This window comes from Orycteropus afer, unplaced genomic scaffold (assembly GCF_000298275.1).
Source record: "Orycteropus afer afer isolate SDZICR_OR568_19922 unplaced genomic scaffold, OryAfe1.0 scaffold00005, whole genome shotgun sequence".
In the NCBI taxonomy this organism is placed as follows: Eukaryota; Metazoa; Chordata; class Mammalia; order Tubulidentata; family Orycteropodidae; genus Orycteropus; species Orycteropus afer.
The window spans coordinates 28,355,977-28,376,068 of record NW_006921592.1 but is presented as its reverse complement, the minus strand read 5'-3'; the positions used below and the strand labels follow the sequence as shown (position 1 = coordinate 28,376,068).

Genomic DNA, 20,092 nt, shown 5'->3' with positions numbered 1-20,092 from the left:
ACCCCATATTTTTCCATAAATTTGTGAAAGTACCGGGGCATGGGGTCTTTTGCTCAAGCCACTGATTTGGTAAGGGCAAGACCCTAACTTAAGTTAGCTAATAAACTCTCCTATTGCTTTTGCATTGTCGTGTGTTAGCATATTTCTCTCGCCGAGCAACTCCTTCATAACCTGGGCACAACAGTCTGGACTTGAGGTCAGTGAACAGGACCAGGCCTAAAGGAAGCTGGGGTATAGTTTTGCCTTTGCCACCTAAGCTAATTATGATATGAACTTGAATTTGTGAGTTCACCTTACAGGGTGACTCCTTGCCTCAATAGGTAATTTCTAAAATCCCTTCCACTTCTAAAATCCTCAATTGCTTGTGTATGTCATTCTCCTGTTAATATTGCAGTCTACTGACACTATGCATTAATAACAAATGATAAAACCCAAATATTGCCTTTCAGAAAGATTTTTACTGAACTTTCCTCTTTCCCAGGAGTACATAGTTAGACAGAGAAAGCAAAATGAAACCTTGATCACTGTCCTTCTCTGAGCAAGGCTTTCCAAAAGGCTGCTAAGGTATATTTTGCACCAACTTGCCATTTAGCCTAAGTTACTTCTTGGTGCATTAACCTCTTGGGAAGCTACATTCTTTGTTTCAGGAAACCAATATTCATTAGTGATAGCAGCAGAGATGAATAAACTAGTAATGCACTGTATCAGGCGAAGGTACAGCCACAGAACCCAGAGAGGTCTATGTTGATACTGGCATGCCAGAGATGTAGTGGAGGAAAAGGAAAGGGAAAATGAAAACAGGCAGAATGGACACATGGAGGGAGAAGCACAAGAGGAAAACATAAGGAAAAGCAACAAGTTAATTCATTCACAATGAATCAGGCACTTTCTGTGTACTAGGCTCTGTGCTACTTTCTGGAGATATAAGATAGACATGTACCTTGTTTTCAGGGAGCATCATTCAGTATTTTGCCCATAGAATCCTTCTCTGTTGAAACTAAAGGCTTGAATTTTTTCTTCAGTTCTTTTACCTGGAGAAATGCCAAGAAATACCAAACCTTTTGGTTTTCTAACTCCAGGTCTTTGCACATTTCATTATAATACTTTACTTTGTCTTCTTGATGCGCCCTTTGAAATCTTTTGTTTAGCGGTTCTACTTCATTTCTTCCATTCATTTTAGCCAGTCTCTGTTCAAGAGCAAGTTTCAGAGTCTTTTCTGATACCCATTTTGGTCTTCCTTTCCTGTCTTTTTAATGACCTTTTGCTTTCTTCAAAGCTCTGGTGGTGCAGTGCCTAAGACATTTGACTGCTAACAGAAGGCTGGCAGTTCAAACCTACCAGCTGCTCCACAGAAGGAAGATGGGGCAATCTACTTCCATAAAGATTTACCACCATGGAAACCCAACGGAAGTTGCTATCAGTCAGAATCAACTCAGTGGCAGTGGGTTGGGATTGCTTTGCTTTGCTTTCTTCATGTATAATTTTCCTGATGTCATCCCACAACTCGTCTGGTCTTTGGTCATTGGTGTTCAATACGCCAACTCTATTCTTCAGATGGTCTCTAAATTCAGGTGGGATACACTCAAGGTCGTATTTTGGCTCTCGTGGAATTTTTAAATTTTCTTCAGCTTCAGCTTGAACTTGTATATGAGCAATTGATGGTCTGTTCCACAGTTGGCCCCTTGCATTGTTCTGACTGATGATATTGAGCTTCTCCATTTTCTCTTTCCACAGATGTAGTTGATTTGATTCCTGTGTATTCCATCTGGTGAGGTCCACATGGATAGTTACCATTACAGACAAGAAGGAAATAGTAATTTAATAATATTTGTAACAAGTGTTTTTTTATCCTTTTTAATAATAAAAATGTGTGGTTAATGCACCAAGAAGTAACTTTTGGAGAAAGGTATTTTCAATGCATAAATTGTTGGTCTTACAACATTCTATCACACAATCTCCAGTGTAATTTCTATCACCAAGGCCATATTTTCCAGATACCAATGCTTCTTTGTTCCCAACTTTTGCATTCCAATGACCAATAATCATCAATTGCATGTTTGGTCAATTTCAGATTACAGAAGTTGGTAAAAATATTTAATTTCTTCATCTTTAGCTTTAGTGTTTGAATAATGGTTGTATTAACTGGTCTTCCTTGTAGGCATATGAATATTATCCTATCACTGACAGCATAGTACTTCAGTACACATCTTGAAATGTTCTTTTTGATGATGAATGTGATGCCATTCCTCTTCAATTTGTCATTCCCATCATAGTAGACCATATGATTGTCTAATTCAAAATGGCCAATATACATTCCATTTCATTTTGATAACTTCCAGTTTTCCTAGATTCATACCTCATACATTCAAAAGAAGATGGAAGGAATACACAGAGTCACTGTACCAAAAAGAATCGCTCAAAATTCAACCATTTCAGGAGGTAGCATATGACCCAGAACTGATGGTCATATGAAGGAAGAAGTCCAAGCCTCATGGAAGGAGTTGGTGAAAAATAAGTCTCCAGGAATTGATGGTATACTCACTGAGCTGTTTCAACAAATAGATACAATACTGAAAACTCTCACTTATTTATGTTAAGAGATTTGGATAGCTACCTGGCTATCCAACTGGAAGAGATTCATATTTGTACCCATTTCAAAGAAAGGTGATCCAACAGAATGCGGAGATTATCCAACAATATCATTAATATTACATACAAGTACATTTTTGCTGAAGGTAATTTAAAATTGATTGTAGCAGTACATTGACAGGGAACAGCAAGATATTCAAGCCAGTTTCAGAAGAGGACATGGAACAAGGGACACAATTGCTGATGTCAGATGGACCTTGGCTAAATACAAAGAATGCCAGAAAGATGTGTACCTGTATTTCATTGACTGTGCAAAGGCATTTGACTATGTGGATCATAACAAATTATGGAGAACATTGCGAGGAATGGAAATTCCAGAGCACTTCATTGTGCTCATGAGGAACCTCTCTATAGACCAAGAGGCAGTCATTTGAACAGAACAAGGGGATACTGCATGTTTTAAAATCAGGAAAGGTGTGTTTCAGGGTTGCATCTTTTCACCACACTTACTCAATCTGTGTGCTGAGCAAGTAGTATGAGAAGCTGGAATATGTGAAGAACAACACAGCATCAAGATTGGAGGAACACTCACTAACAACCTGTGATATGCAGATGACACAAGCTTGTTTACTGAAAGTGAAGACTTGAAGCACTTATTGATGAAAATCAAAGACTGCAGCCTTTAGTATGGATTACACCTCAACATAAAGAAAACAAAAATCCTCACATATGGCCCAATAAGCAACATCAAGATAAACAGAGAAAAGATTGAAGTTGTTAAGGATTTCATTTTACTTGGATTAACAATCAACATCCATGAAAGCAGCAATCAAGAAATCAAATGACATATTGCTCTGGGCAAATGTGCTGCAAAAGATCTCTCTGAAGTATTGAAGAGCAAAGGTATCACTTTGAAGACTAAGGTGAACCTGACCCAAACCATGGTATTTTCAGTTGCCTTATATGCAAGTGAAAGCTGGACAATGAATAAGGAAGACTGAAGAAGAATTGATGCATTTGAATTGTGGTGTTGGTGGATCATATTGAATATACCATGGACTGCTAGAAGAATGAACAAACCTGTCTTGGAGAAAGTACAGCCAGAATACTCATTAGAACACTCATTCTTCACAATGTTCTCCATAATTTGTTATGATCCACATATGATGGTCAGACTTCATCTCTCCCACTTTGGTCATGTTATCAGAAGGGACCAATCCATGGAGAAGGATATCATGGTTGGTAGAGGGTCAACAAAAAAAGAAGACCCTCAGCAACATGGACTGACACAGTGGCTGCAACAATGCTCAAACACAGCAAGGACTGTGAGGATGTCACAGGATCAGGCTGTGTTTCATTCTGTTGTGCATAGGGTCACTATGAGCTGGAATCAAACCACCAGCACCTAATAATAATAGTCTACTTAGGATTCCCTCAGTGGTGCTAAATGGAAGGTCAAAACCCAGAGGAGCCACAGAAGAAAGACTTCGTGATCTGTTTCTGAAAAATCAGTCATTGAAAATCCTACGGCACACAGTTCTACTTTGACACACATCAGGTCAACATGAGTCAGAATTCACTCAATAGCAACTGGGTTTTGCTTTGCTTTTTTAATCTACTGAAGGAAACAGACAAGAAGGAAATAGTAATTTAATAATATTTGTAACAAATGTTGTTTTTTTTTTTCCTTTTTAATAATAATAATGTGTGCAGTGCATCAAATAACCAGAAGTCAGAAGCTCAGGGCTCTCAATCTGTGGGCTGGAATATTTGATGAAATAGTAACATATTCAACTGCTCTGGGTCTAGTAAAGGGCAAGGACTCTGAGGTTTAGAACCTCTGCTGCTGGTGGTGAACTTGAGTAACATAAGAAACAGCCTTGCTCCTTCCAGATTCAGAGAGGAGCAGTTAAGAGAGGAACCAGCCTGCTTTCTCCCAGGTTCAACCAGACAGCTTTGACCAGCTATTGGGAGACCAATGTGAAAACTGTTGTGTATCTCAGTGGAAGATATTTCACGGAAATCTGAGCATTTATAAACTAAATGGAAATAGAGTGGGCTGAGTGTTAGGTTGATGGGTTTCTGTGCACTGACCAGCTGGCCAGTGGGATGTCTTTTGGGCTCTGCCAGTGAGAAACAATAGTCTTCTGGCAGCAACCACTCATGGTTGATATGCATCCACTGGTGAGGGCCACCATCCTTCCTCAACCCATTCCATGCACTCATCAGTCAAACAGTATATTTCATAGAGGCCTAGTATATGCCAGGCTGTGAAGATGTTACAGTGGTGGGAGGAACTGACCATCCAATTCTGAGAGTCCCACACTTTCTCAGTTCATGCTGCCCTTAGTGTCTTAACTGAATTTTCACTGACATCCTTTGTTGTTGTTGTAGCTGCTGACCAGTCACCCAGACTCAACATGACCTTGTTCACAACCAAACTGCCCTCCCCATGATCAGTAGTGAATCAGACCACTGTAGTCTATAGGGTTTTCATTAGTTGATTTTCAGAAGTAGATGGCCAGCCCTTTCTCCCTAGTCTAAGTCTGGAAGCACCCAAGAAACCTGTTTACACTCTAGCCTCTGGTTAAAGACCAGTGGTGGCTGTCCAAAAGGTGCAGGGAATCTAATCCAGATCTCCTGCATGGAAGATAAGACTTCTTCCACTGAACCAACACTCCAAGCCAAAAGAAATACCTGTCCACTGCCCGGTGTGCCCTGTCCTTGACGGGACCCGGGTGCCCCTTTGCGCCCCTCGTGCGTGCCAGGTAGACTCTCTCCTAGTCCGCCCATACCCAGCTCCGCCCAGTACGCCCCGCCTCTCGCGCCGCGAGTCCGCTCCTCTTGGTGATCCCCGCCCAGGTCCAGCTCTGCCTGGTGCGCCCCACCGCCGCCCAGCCCGCGCGGACCCAGGGTCCTCGGACGGAGGGGCCATGGCCACCCCGGCCCCTGTCACGCGGCAGGTCAGCGGCTGCGCCGCCCCAGCTCCGGTCCCGACCGGCCCGGAGTGCGGACAGCCCTTGGCCTCTGCTGTGGCCGAGCTGCCGGTGCTGGACGCCTCCGGGAAGCGGATGCCTTTCGGCGCGCTGTTTCGGGAGCGTCGAGCTGTCGTGGTCTTCGTGCGGGTGAGAGTGGCGGAAGGAGGACCCGGGGCAGAGACCTCCCCCAGAGACTGGGGTGGAGGGTGCTCCACAGCTTCGGCTGCGGGCAGGGGGCGGGGAGAGGGCACAGAAAGTCCCTGGAAGGGTCTGAAGCTGAGAGTGGGATCCAGCTGGGCCTGGCCCTTTCCATTCTCGTCCACTAGTGGCTTCTGGGATAGGAACAGCGCCTCTCCCTTCTTTCAACAGGAAAACACCCAACCGAGCAAAGGCCGCTTTTCCAGAGGGCGGGGCGGCTTAGCAGGGGCTAGATCGACCCGATTTTAATGCATCTAGACACCATTGAAGGAGTTTTGGTGGCGTAATGGTGAAAGCATTGGACTGCTAACCGAAAGGTCGGTGGTTCGAACCCATTAACCGCTCTGCTCCATGTTAAGCAGTCGGCTTCTGTAAGCTCCACAGCCTTGAAAACCTTATGGGGCAGTTCTACTCTCTCCTTCAGAGTCACTATGAATAGGAGTCGACCCGGTTGCAGTGGCTCTGGTTTTGGTTTGGACGTCACTGACACCCTTTTCTACCCATTTTGGATGTTACGTGTATTAGCTTCACGCACAACGAAGCACTTAGTGCCTCCTGGACACTGAAGGATGTTACGTTGCTAACTTGTCTTTTTTGCCATGTTGGGATTTCAGCATTTCCTGTGTTACATCTGCAAAGAATACGTAGAAGATCTGGCCAAAATCCCCAAGAGTTTCTTAGAAGTAAGTTTCCCTAAAGTTAGCAGCAGCGCCCCGTTTCAGGGCAACCTTGTGAAAGTCACTTGTGGTTTCAAAGTGCGGTGGGGAAGTGCGGAGTGCGCGACTTGTCCAGTGCAGACACACAGACCTCCTCACAGGTCTCTCCAACACCTCCAAAAAGAAGAGACACTAGAGCTCTATTTCTCCAATATTGAATGATAATCATCAAACCCATAAATGCTGGAAATTATTGGTATTTTCTTAATTGTTTTAATCACACTCCAAATTGTTGTTCATTATAGGAAAATATGACTGTTTCTTAAAGGCAAGAATTTATATCTGTTAATAGGATGCATATCCCAAGTCCCCGTGATAACCACATACATATGTATTTCACAGGCACATACAGGTTTATTTCCAGGTGAGCACTTTTGAGTGAAGGCATTGAGCAACCTTTGTAAAACTCAGATCTGTTTTCAGCAGACTTTGTCGATTGAATTGTGAAAAAATAAACTTGGTTTAATAACCAGACCTTGATAGATATTATTCTGATTTTATGTCTACCTTTGGGGGCAGATAATTATTGACTATGCTGTATTAAAATTCTTACTTAGCAAAAGAATCATGTAACATTTTGGTATTTCTTTGCTTTGACTCACACCAATTTTGCTGTTTATTCTTCTAGAAGCCTTTAGGTGGCATTAGAATGGAACAAAAGAGTTCTATTAATGGAAGTTGTATAAGTATATATAATTTTTAATATGTACATATTCTTTTTCCTAAAGGAAGCAAATGTCACCCTTATAGTGATTGGACAGTCATCCTACCACCATATTGAGGTAAATGTTTATCAAATTGGGAAACTAACAGATTAAGTCTATTTAATATATAAAAATTAGATTATTTGAATCACCAAGTGCAGGTTACCTTTGCTAGAATTAGGTTGGATTGTTGTTACTTAGCTCACATTTGTTCTTCTAAAAATCCCAAGTATCCTGTTTTTTCAGCCTTTCTGCAAACTGACTGGGTATGCTCATGAAATATATGTTGACCCTGAAAGAGAAATTTATAAAAGATTGGGAATGAAAAGAGGTGAAGAAATTGCCTCCTCAGGTAAGACATGTCTTAAGTAGAAAACACTACTGGTGTATTCTCATGTTTATATATATATATGGTTAGGAGATCTAATGGTAAATTTATAAATTAGGCTTCTTTTCATGTTTCTATTAAGTGGTCCGTATACACCAGACCTACAAGAGTTAATTTCCTGGGTATAATGACCCAGAAAACTATTTGTGGAGTACCTACTGAGTGGAAAAAAACAAGTTACAGAACAATGTTTTGAAAACAAAAACTATTTTCATAAACTTGAAGATTTATAGTACATATGTAAGTGTATAATGAAAAAGGTTTTAAAAGTTACTGTAGTGTTTACTCCAAGGGATGGAAATGAGAAAAGTAGTTTTTGTATTTGTATTTTTTTGCAATGAGTACATTTTACTTTTGTAATTAAAAGAAAAATAATACTAAATTTACATCTTTTCATACTGTAACACCATGACTTGGGATGAATACTCTGTGTTCTCTAATTGATGAAATCCTAGCTATCATTTGAAGCCATGCTCAAAGTGATCTTAATAGCTCTTGAAGCAGAAGTAATTATTTCCCTCATTATACTTTAATAATAAGGAGATATGATGGTTAAATTATTCGACTACTAACCAAAAGGTCAGCAATTTGAATCCACCAGCTGCTCTGTGGAAGAAAGATGAGACTCCTTCCTTCCAAGGAGTGGGTGGTGCGTTTGAACCTCCAACCTTCTGGTTAGCAGTCAAGTAAGTGCCTTAAGTGCTACACTACCAGAGCTCCTGTGGAATGGGTATTTAACCTCTATTATAACACTTAAGGTGGCTGGGAAATAGAATTATTTAAAGAGTTTGATATTTTATTCATTTTTATATTGTCCACATTCCCTACACTTAACACAATTCCTTTACTAAGCTCTTGTAATTAAGAACTTAATAAACTGCAGTTGAACTATTTATGTGTTTTAAGTAGAAAGAAATTGTTTTCTATAATATCAGATAAAAGAACTCAACTAAAACTCAAATCAGTCATTCTCAGCAAATATTACTGAACTCTTGTCTGTGACACACTATGTTGGATACTCCCAGAGGACAATGAAAAAAGACATAGCCCATGCCATCCAGAAGTTTATATTCTACTCTGAGAGACAGAAACAAACAGACGATCATAGTGCACACACTCGGAGGGCTTTTTGTAATAGAGGAGAGCATGTATTAGGAATATCTGCATCAGAAAGGCGGGGAGAGAGAAGTGTCTGGGAAGGCTTCTCAAAGGAAGTCAAGCCTCAGCTCATTCTTAAAGGAGTTCGGAGGGTGAAGTGAGGGTAGGGAAAGGTGCTTCTCATAGCATGTGCAAAAGGACAGTGGCATGAAAAAAATGTGACGCATTTGGAGTACAGTTTCTCGCTGAGTGTAGGAGCCAGATGAGGAGTTGGTGTGAGCTAAGGAATAGGTCGTGGCCAATTCCTGTAGAGCCTGCTGTGAGATGCCGAGGAGTTGGGATTTACTCTCAAGGCAGTGGGGATGGGGAGGGGAGGTGGGCATACAAATGTTTAAAGCAGAGAACTGATACAATTATTTGTATAGTGTAGGGAAGAACTGTTGTTGCTGTTGTGTGCCATCGTGGGACCCGACTCATAGTGACCCCTCCTTGGGTTTCCGAGGCAGTATCACTACAGAAGTAGATTGCCCAACCTTCCTTCCGAGGAGTGGCTGGTGGGTTTGAACCTCCAGCCTTCTGGTTAGCAGTCAAGTGCCTTAGGCACTATGCTACCAGAGCTCCCTGGGGAAGAACTAGAACAGTAATATTCATGATAAGGTTTTGGTAATAGACTAAAAGAGAAATGACAGGCCTGAAGTGGGGAAGGAAAGGAGGGGCTGGATTTGAGAGCTGTTTATTAGATAGAGTTAATGTGAACCCTTTACTAATAGTTTTAAATAAGGCAACCTAAACTTTACTAAAATTCATGATGAGCCAGCATAAACATAGCATTTGCTCTTTTTCCCCCCCTCCCTCTCTCTGTGGAATAGGAAAATGCAACAGTACAGATTGTGAACCTGACTTTTTGGAACACTATTTTCATGTGCTCTAACAATCTCAGTTTGTAAGGGTTGTTCGTCACTTAGCACTTTAAATATAAACTGCAAGTTTCACTTTAGTTACATTACACCTCACCGGTCATTACCACAGTAAAGGTACAGGCTTGTGAAGAAAACACATGAATTCCTAGGAAATATATGCTTTTAAGGAGAGTACAGGCCGTTGCTGGTTACAAACTTGCCCTTTAATGTTATGTAAATTTGCCCTCAAGATGGATTGACATACTGGCTGCAAGGATGGGCTCAGGTATAGCTAGGATTGTGAAGATGGCAGATGACCAAGCAGTGTTTCGTTCCATCGTACATAGGGTCACTATGAGTTGAAGCCAACTCGATAGGAACAACAACAAAAAATTTGCCCTCACTTTGAAATATTTGAACCAATCCCAACTTGCGACAAATTCTTCATCATAATCATGTTGACTTGCTACACATGCTGCTTTTAAATCATTGAAAAAGCTTTGAGGCTTTTCTTGCACTAAAACCAAAAAACTAAACCCGTTGCCTATAGCGACCCTATAGGACAGAGTAGAACTGCTCCATAGAGTGTCCAAGGCTGTAATATTTATGGACACAGACTGCCTCATCTTTCTCCTGCAGAGCAACTGGTGGGTTCGAACCACCAAATTTAGGCTTAAAAGCTAATGCTTTAACCATTGCATCACCAAAGCTCCTTTCTTATATTAAAGTAAGGCTAAATGAGAAAGGTATGCACCTGTTCTGACTTGCCTACAAATTTGACTTAAAGACATACTTAAGGCCAGCCCATCCTCTTTCACCATAGCTGTGGGGATGGAAACACCTGCCCCATGTGCGAGAAGCCAGCTGGTATGATGACAACACGCCACTCTATGTTCTACCATGCCAAGATCTTGCAGGTGTCCTGGACTGTCTCCAGTAAAGGAAACTAGGGGAAATTTTGAATTACTGGACCTTGTGCTCCATCGTGGTGCAAGCTGTTTGGGCAAGAATCTGGGCCCTCTGCTGAAAGTGTAGCATGGCCACACAGCTGCTCATTGGAGGCATCACTGAATGGTGCATGAGTTTCATATTCCAGAAGGCTGGGAAATTGGCAGCAACAGCTGTGGGAGGTGGATTTTTTTTTCTCCTTAGGGCGCTCTGGTGGCGTAGTGCCTAAGGCATTTGACTGCTAACCAGAAGGCTGGAGGTTCAAACCCACCAGCCACTCCTTGGAAGGAAGATTGGGCAATCTACTTCTGTAGAAATGCTGCCTCGGAAACCCAAGGAGGGGTTACTATGTATGAGTCAGAAACAACTGGACGGCAGTGAGTTTGTTTTTTTGGGGGGGGAGGGGAAGGCGGTCAGCTTGCAAACCATACTAGCTACATCAAGGTTAACTGGTAGTGAGAAGAGAAGGATATGAAGAAAGTCAAGGAACAGCTAAAAATCTGTAAACAGATAACTAATGAAGTGAAGAGCAAAGCTGAAGAGGTGATATCATTTGTGAAGAAGAATATCCCTGTGACAAGGGGATTTTTTGGAGGCTTTCTGCTGGACATGGCATCCTAAGGCAAACAACTTCATTTCCATTGTTGGGTTGTTTTTCTTCCATCATTCATCATAATGTGTCAGTTTTGTTTTTCCAGCCAGAAGCATCTATACTCTGTCAATAGGGCATTGAGTCTCTCCTCATCATCGTTTCCTCCTGTGGCTTCCTCCTTGAACTGACAGATCGACATAGCTTTCTATTGGTACAAGTTAACTCAGTAGGGACCTACCTTGAACTTGCAGAAGATAGAAGAGACAGCAGACAATACATTCTCCTCCCAGCACATCCCCACATGGCTAGGCTATAGGTCAGCAAGAATGTTTCTTTTCCACATGCGAGGTGCAAGAGAAGGATGGGTGGATCTTCAAATGTTGCTCCAAACTGTTGATTTGGAAAAGAAATAGCAACCACATAAATATCTTGTTATTATGTGCTGCATGGAAAGGAATTGAATTGCCTTTAAGCATTAAATATTTTGCTATCTTGGTGTCTCCTTTCTTCTTTAGTTGGTTTTACACTACAGAAAGAGAGCTATTTATACTTGTTATAACCAGAAGGCTGGCAGTTCAAACCCACCAGCCACTCCTCGGAAGGAAGATGGGGCAATCTACTTCCATAGTGATACTGCCTCGGAAACCCAAGGAAGGGTCGCTATGAATCAGGTCAGACTCAATGGCATATAACAACAACAACAACATTGTTATCCTAACAAAAACTATAGCATAAACACTATAATTTAAAAATTCTGAATATAGAAGGAACCTGTGAAAGCAATCTACTTCCATAGTGTTACTGCCTCAGAAACCCAGAGGTTCGCTATGAGTCAGATTCAACTTCAGTGGGTTTGGTTTTTGGTTTGTGAAGGTATTGTATTTAGTGGAGAGGTCTTTAGGGAACCAACTGGTTCCACATCATGGAATGGCCCAGCTGAGGGAATCATGTAGGTGCATCAAGGTACTGTCACAGTATGTTTTGCACCATACAGGATAATGAACTCTATCACTGTTTCAAAAGTGGTATATAAATGATAAATAGGTGACTTTAGCTGGGGCTGGGAAGAAGCACTCAGATTTTTGTTTCATCGAAAAGATTTAATTTAAACTTTGAAATTTGAAGTCTTTTTCCCTTTTTGTCAGCGCATTAGAGGGTAGCCATGGCTCCTCAATCCCAGTGTTAGTATTTATTTAATCAGTCGGACATTTAACATTGAAGCATATTTTTTTGAGAAGGAGCATTCAAAGGTTCCACAATCAATACCAATGGAAGCAGCAGTCAAGAAATCGGGCGATGTATTGCACTAGGCAGATCTGCTGCAAAAGACTTCTTTAAAGTGCTGAAGAGCAAAGATGTCTCTTTGAAGACTAAGGTGCGCCTAACCCAAGCCATGGTATTTTCATTCACCTCATATTTATATGAAAGCTGGACAATGAATAGGGAAGACTGAAGAAGAGTTGATGCTTTTGAGTTGTGGTATAGGTGAAGAATACTCAAAGTCCCATGGACTCCCAAAAGAACTAACAAATCTGTCCTGAACGAAGTGCAGCCAGAATGCTTCTTGGAAGACAGAATGGCCAGATTTCATCTCACCTACTTTGGTCATGTTGTCAGAAGGAACCATTCCCTGGAGAAGGATATCATGCTTGGTAAAATGGTGGTGGTGGTTGTTGTTATGTGCCATTGAGTCGGCCCCGACTCATAGGCACATAACAACAACAACAACAACCACTTTACCAAGCATGATATCCTTCTTCAGGGAATGATTCCTTCTGACAACATGACCAAGTCAGCAAGAAAGAGGAAGGCCCTCAACAAGATGGATTGACACAGTGGCTGCAAGGTGGGTTCAGGTTCAGAAGGGATTGTGAGGCTGGCACACAACCAGGCAGTGTTTTGTTTTCTTGTACATAGAGTCACTATGAGTCAGAGCCAACTTGACAGCACCTAACAACAGCATAACAACGAGCATTCGAGGCATTCAGAATTGAAAAGGATACCACATAAGAAATTATTTCCATCATCAGATGTTATCTGCTATCTCCCAATGATCCCAACTCTTAAGATTTTTTTTTTAAAATAAAAGTTTATACACAGACTCTTAGAATCTTAGAACATTTTGTTATAATGACCTGTGTACATGCTTGCAACTAGAATATAAGCTTCCTAAGGACTAGGCTTTTGTCTTCTTTACCATTATAAACACAGGGCCTAGCACTTAATACATGTTCAATATTTGTCGAGTATATGAATAATGACCTCATAGAAAGGTATCTGAGAAAGGTGTTTATCCAAAGAATTATTTATGACTTTAAGAGTTCCGAGAACACACAGGTTAATTTTACTGGGAATTAAATCTTGCAGTCAATCCTTTGTAAAACATATGTGTCTTTAAGTCCTCGAGTTTAAAATGTTTGCCTTTTCACCTATCATGGGAATGATATATTGAATGTGTGGAACTTTTAAAAATTCATCCTATTATTAAAAAAATAAAAATAAATAAATAACCTTACCCATTTAAAAAAAAAAAAAGAATTCACCCTATTACATTTTTCCTTATTACATCATATCACTAGTTTAAGGCAACGTAAGTTATTTCACTTTGCAAAATGTATGAACCATCCTAAAATCATAAATAGTATGAGCCTTTTGGCTGCATATTTTTCTATAAGAACTCAAATTCTTTTTCATTTTTTATTATGGAAATTGTTAATCATATATAGCTGTGGAGAAAATAGTACAATGAAAATAGTACATGCATCCATCACCCACTTAAAGAAATCCCCAAATCATAACCATGCTTATTTTATCAGTTATTTTGGATTAAATACCAAATGTATTGCTTCATTTACAGGTATTTCATTATGTATTTCTAAAAGATAACAGCTCATTTTAAAAAAAAAACTTTTTGAAAAATAATAAATATAACACCATATTATCACACAAAAAAAGTTAACAATAATTCCTTAATATCACAACATATACAATGTTCAAAATTAAAAGTTAAAAAAAAGACACACTTGGGAATGAATCTCATTCCTAGCTTGAGACTCCTTGTATACTGTATTAAAATCTTTTAAACTTTTGTGACATATATTGCTATATTTCCAAATACAAAGTTTTAGATTGTCATAAAATAATTTTTAATGATTTCTCACTGAAAAAATTAAAGGCATAAATCTTAGAATCTGTATCAGAATAGTCCTACTTGGAAATTAAGACAGTAAAAAGATATAATTTAAAATTAACAGATACTATTTTATGAAGAAAAAGAGTAAAAAAATAAAGCAGTTAACTGAAAGAGTATATTGGATTTGGAAAAGACTAAAGAACAGTTTTATATGTAAGAATTAAATTCAAACTGGCAAAATTAGATTGTGCTCAACAGCAAAGGCTTAAATTCTAGGTTGTAGAATCTTCTGTTGGGCTTCCAAATTGTTATCAGAATTTAATATCAATTAAATAACCTTTTGGACATAAGAAGATAGCTTGGACTTCCGGACATTTACTTGAGATATGTTGTTGTTAGGTGCCATCAAGTCAATTTTCAACTCACAGCGATCCTGTGTGACAAAGTAGAACTACCCTGGAGGGTTTCCAGTCTTTACAGAAGTACATTGCCACATCTTTCTCCCATGCAGCAATTGAGTGGGTTTGAACCACAACCTTTTGGTTAGTAACCAAGTGCTTAACTGTTGCATCACCAGGGATCCCTTACTTCAGATATAGAATCCTGTTAACACAGTAAAATTTAGTCTTTTACCTATGTTTCTAAACTAATGAGCCTGCATTTATTTTTTTGGTTAGGTGAATCCCAAACATTATACAGAAATAAAAAAAATAAATAAGAGTTGGAGAAGAGAAATAATAGATACCTGGAAATATTAGGAAATTGGGCAGGTAAAAAGTTGCAAAATTATCAAAATAAAAAGCTAAAAGCTAGGCATAAAAGGGCAGGAACAGGAAAAAAATAAGGAGCAACAAGTGTGAAAAAAATGGAGTTTGAAAGGAGCAGGCAGCTTTGTTCTAGATCAGGCAAAGGGAGTGGAAGTGAAGTGAAGTATCAGTCCCTGTGAGAAAGGAACTAGAAAACCTAATGGACAAGGAAGAATGGAAAGGTGGCTGTACTAGCTGTTGCAACCGCTAACGCCCCTTTAAAGGCTCAGTAGCATAATGAGATAGAAGATTATTTCTTGTTCACTTAAAGTTCAAGATGAATGTTTCTGTTGAGTGTGCCTCTTCTCTAAGCAATGATCCAGAGACCCAGGACCCTTCCATCTTGGACTCTGCCATTTTCAACCCAAGACTGCTAAGAAATACAGAAAGAACATGGAGAATTGCTTGTACGAGGTTTTTAGGAGCTGGCCTGGAAGTCACTTATATTATGTTACTCACATTCCATTAGTTAGCACATAGTCACATGGCTGTACCTAACTGCAGAGGAGACTGAGAAATACAGTTTAATTGTAGGCCCAGGCCCCAAAAGAGGAAACAGGTTTTGACCAATGTTGAAATGCTACAGTGTCTCTTGAAAAGGAGTACAGCCACTTATTAGTGCTGAGAGAGTAAACAGAGTTATGTAGGGAAATTAAAAAGGAAAATGCTATCAGTTTGAGAAGTCTGTTGCAGTCTTTCTTCATGGCAGAAAATTATCTGGGTCTCTTTTCACTTCTTCCTGGAAAGCAGTGGTTCTCAACCAGCAACAATTTTGCCCCTAGAAAGGATTAGGCAATGTCTGGCCATTTTTGGTTGTCACTGTTAGTGGAGCGGATGCTACTGGATCTAGTGGGTAGAAGCCAGGAATGCTACTAAACATTTTACAGTCCACAAAACAAAGAATTATCTGATCCAAAATGTCAGTAGTGAAAAGGTAACGAAACCTGCTTTGAAGGAAAAAAAAAAAAAGAACAGAAAGTAAGATGGGACACAAGAAAGAGAATATTTTGTAGAAGTACCAACAGTATCTTCTTAATCTTATTGAATATAAAATAACATCTAAAGATGGTTCCATATATCTCAGGACAGAGTCCCCATGTGAAGTCAAATCTACTCTCAGGAAGCATTCAGAGCCTGTGGCGAGCAGTGACTGGCCCTCTGTTTGATTTTCAAGGAGACCCAGCTCAGCAAGGAGGAACCCTCATTTTAGGTCCAGGTAAGCATCAAAGCCCAGATTCGGGAATTAATATGCTTCCTGTGCCTTTTAGAAGCCCAGATGCCACCCCTTTTCTTCATAAAATAGTCACCATGTGAAAATGAGGAGCCTGACTTTATAACAGAAAGAAGCTTTCATAGGAAGCTTTCTTTTTTTCCTCCCAAAGACTTATGTTGTTGTTGTTATGTGCAGTTGAGTCAGACCAACTCATAGCAACCCCTCTTTGGGTTTCCGAGGCGATATCACTACAGAAGTAGATTGCCCAACCTTCCTTCCGAGGAGTGGCTGGTGGGTTTGAACTGTCAGCCTTCTGGTTAGCAGTCAAGTGCCTTGGGCACTACACTACCAGAGCTCCTATGCTCCTAGATAAATATATATATATATATATATATATGTTAACTTTTCCCCCATGCTTATTGAAAGTGCTCTCGTTGATAAAACAACAACAGTAACAACTAAACACCCAGTAATATGCCACATACTTTTAACAGCTTTATTGATCAGTTTGGAATGCCTGAAATTCCTTTTAACATCTCTCTCCCATGTTCAAATATTACATTAAGGACAAACAGCCATGTGATCATGTCAGTAAGCCTGTAAAAACAGCATGGCAAAGGCATCTGACCTCCTCTAACTTTGTAAGAGAGGAATCAAGATCAACAGCCTAAGGCCGATTCCTAAGAGATAGAGGTCAGACATGGCTCCACCCTCTTATCTTTTTTACCAATTCTGGCAACAACTGTCCCTCCTATGGCACTCTCACCTTCTCTGCTGGGTTGGATAATTCATTGCAATGGCCACACAGAATTCTCACACAATACTCATGATTATGGGGTTTATTAGGAAAGTTGTTGTTGTTACATGCTGTGGAGTCAGATCCACCTCATAGCGACCCCTCCTTAGGTTTCCGAGGTGGTATCACTGTGGAAGTAGATTGCCCAACCTTCCTTCTGAGAAGTGGCTGGAGGATTTGAACTGCCAGCCTTCTGGTTAGCAGTCAAACGCCTTAGGCACTATGCTACCAGAGCTCCTCTATTAGGGAAGTAGCAGGTTACAATTCAGGATCAGAAACAACCCAGAAGTACAATTCTTTGATCAGGACAGCCTCTTCTCAGCCCTACCCACAGGCTAGCCTCCCTCTGGCCTTCAGCTTCTCAGCCCTGTGACCCCTTGGCATCTGCCCTGCTTGGGCAAACATTGCAAAGCTTTTTTAGTTCTCCCAATAAGTGCTCTGGTAGCATAGTGCCTAAAGCACTTGACTGCTAACCAGAAGACTGGCGGTTCAAACCCACCAGCCACTCCTTAGAAGGAAGGTTGGGCAATCTACTTCCAGAGTGATACTGCCTCGGAAACTCAAGGAGGGGTCGCTATGAGTTGGGTCCAACTTGACAGCATATAACAACAACAACGATAAGTGCCCAAAGGCATCCCATTCTGCCAATAAGCCTCGGGCGAAAGGCACTCAATTCTAGCTCTTTGGATTGGCAAACCTAGCTCCACCAGATGCGTGGAGGTAACCTACTCTGCCAGCAAGCCTCTGGCCTGAAGATGTTCACCTTTCTCACTCCATGGGCCAGGAACCCCACAGCGCCATCTCCCACTGGTCTCCTGGTTCTGCTGCCTCTGTGGCCATCCTTTCTCTGCTGCTGCTTCTCCCTGTCTCTCACCATTTCAGCAAGGTGTAACAGCTGTCCTGTCTCCTGGGTTGAGGAGGTTCCCAGCACAGGATGCTCCCATCTCTTATTCTTGGTGATAGTCAAGTCCCCTCTTTTTTGCCTCTGGGATGGCTCGTTTTAAGACTATTGGGATGGCAAAACTGACCAATCCCTGGTTAGGGTTCCATATACCTCATTTGCAAGATCTGCCCTCACAAGGGTGCCAGGCACTTTATTTACATTATTAGCAAGCTATCCAGTCCCTCTGGTGGGCTGAAAGTGCGTCACATTTGCATAGTCCCACCCAGTCATCTGGTGGGAGTCACTAACGGCTAGAAGGGCCATACCAAGCAATTCACTGTACTTCACTGTACTTCCTCTTTAAATTTGTCCACTTTAATGAGTATAGTTTCTAAAAGTTAACAGAATTAACATTTACTTTGATAAATTCCAGATGTCTAAAGGAAAGTCTTTAGAAGAAGAATTTTGACCAAGTATTATGACTGTCTTTTTGCACCTGGAACACTATAATTAAAATCTGTCATTTAATTTAATTTAATTTATTTCCAAGCCACTCCTTGGAAGGAAGGTTGGGCAATCTACTTCCGTAGTGATACTGCCTCGGTAGCCTCTAAGGAGGGCTCACTATGAGTCAGATCCAACTCAGTGGCAGTGAGTTTGGATTTGGTTTAACCTCCTCATGAATTTACACCAGTTAGCTGAAAAAGAAGCCCTGTTTTATGAGAAGACTGAGTTCTATAAACTAGTCCAGAATGAAATTGAGCTATATTTTTAAATGCTTTATTTCCATCCTTAGAAATGAAAGGGGTGCATTTGAGTCCCTCATCTCTGTATCTGATCATTTGAACACACCTCAGTTGTATAAGAATGAAGAGTTCATGGAGAGCTTCATTTGTTTGCCAAGTGGGGAACAAATGGAATAGAGAAGACGTTTTGTCAGGAAACATGTAACTCTTCTAAAGAAAAGATTATCACCATTTGAAGGTTGGGCAATCCTACTTCTGTAGTGATACTGCCTCGGAAACCCAAGGAGGGGTCGCTATGAGTCGGGGCTGACTCGACGGCACATAACAACAACAACATTATAATAGCTAACCCAGTGTTTCATTTTACTGTATTTGATAATCAGCCAATTTATGATAGTAAGCCCAGTGACTATTGCTACAGATGAGTACAGTGCAGAAAACTTGCCTCATGATACTGAATTAATCTAATCTTTTAGGTTAAAATTCTAATCTTGACTGCAGGAATTGAAGTAAATAGAACCTGGACTACAAATTATGACTTCTTTTATTTGAGCAGATAAAAGCAGTCTAGTACTAGTAAGTTTACTGTAACTGATCTTAATGTGCTTATTGTTAGCCTCTTTGAACTATGATTTTAATGCAGCTACTCTATTAAATCAGTATTTGGGAGTGAGTTTTTGAGTTAATTATTTATTCCATTATTGTCTTTAAGAAGAAGATGTGATTTTCCTCCTTGATATCTGTTTCAATTCCTAATTCTGCCTGTCTGACAGGACATTTGGTTTAATTATATTTAATAAAACCTAACAGAAGGTTATAATTTAAGAATCATTCCCCTTGGATCTCATACAACATTAAGTATCACTCTCATTTAAGCATAATATATGTCATGCTTTATTGCCATAATTAAAAATTATTAGGTCATTATGTAGAGAATATAATGTACTGCAGGTAATTAATTTTTCCCTCTGGATTAATTAAAAGTTGAAAAGCTTCCTTGATTCTACTAAGCAATAAATCTAATGAATAATACTTCACATGCCAACCTCAGCCTTTTATTCTTACTCTCTTCTAGGTAACAACATCCATTTCATACACCACGACAGGAATAGGTTGGACCACAAACCTATCAACTCTGTTTTACAACTTGTAGGAGTTAAGCATGTCAACTTTACAGATAGACCTTCAGTTATCCATGTGTGACTTTATACACAATATGTCACTTCTAAACAACCCCTCGGGAATGTGCCCTTAAATATTTGGGGTATAATATCCTCATTAAATATCTAACTTGATGACTGTACTGTCCTCTAAAGAGTTATAAAAACATAAAGAGATAATGTACCAGTTGAACCTCATGCTGAGAGACATAAGTTGTCAAAAAATGTACTTTTATATAAAACTT

The 20,092-nt window shown here is 40.2% G+C and overlaps 1 protein-coding gene and 1 pseudogene across 1 annotated transcript; both read left to right on the top strand.

Annotated features, from left to right (window-relative positions):
* The first annotated feature begins 5,522 nt into the window (after window positions 1-5,522).
* On the top strand, window positions 5,523-19,890 carry PRXL2C (peroxiredoxin like 2C). Its single transcript, XM_007939243.1, has 6 exons — window positions 5,523-5,714; window positions 6,380-6,448; window positions 7,210-7,263; window positions 7,432-7,537; window positions 16,134-16,265; window positions 19,763-19,890. Exons 1-6 carry the CDS (start codon window positions 5,523-5,525, stop codon window positions 19,888-19,890), a joined length of 681 nt encoding a protein of 226 aa, XP_007937434.1.
* On the top strand, window positions 10,402-11,139 carry LOC122149870 (annotated as a pseudogene).
* Window positions 19,891-20,092: the final 202 nt, after the last annotated feature.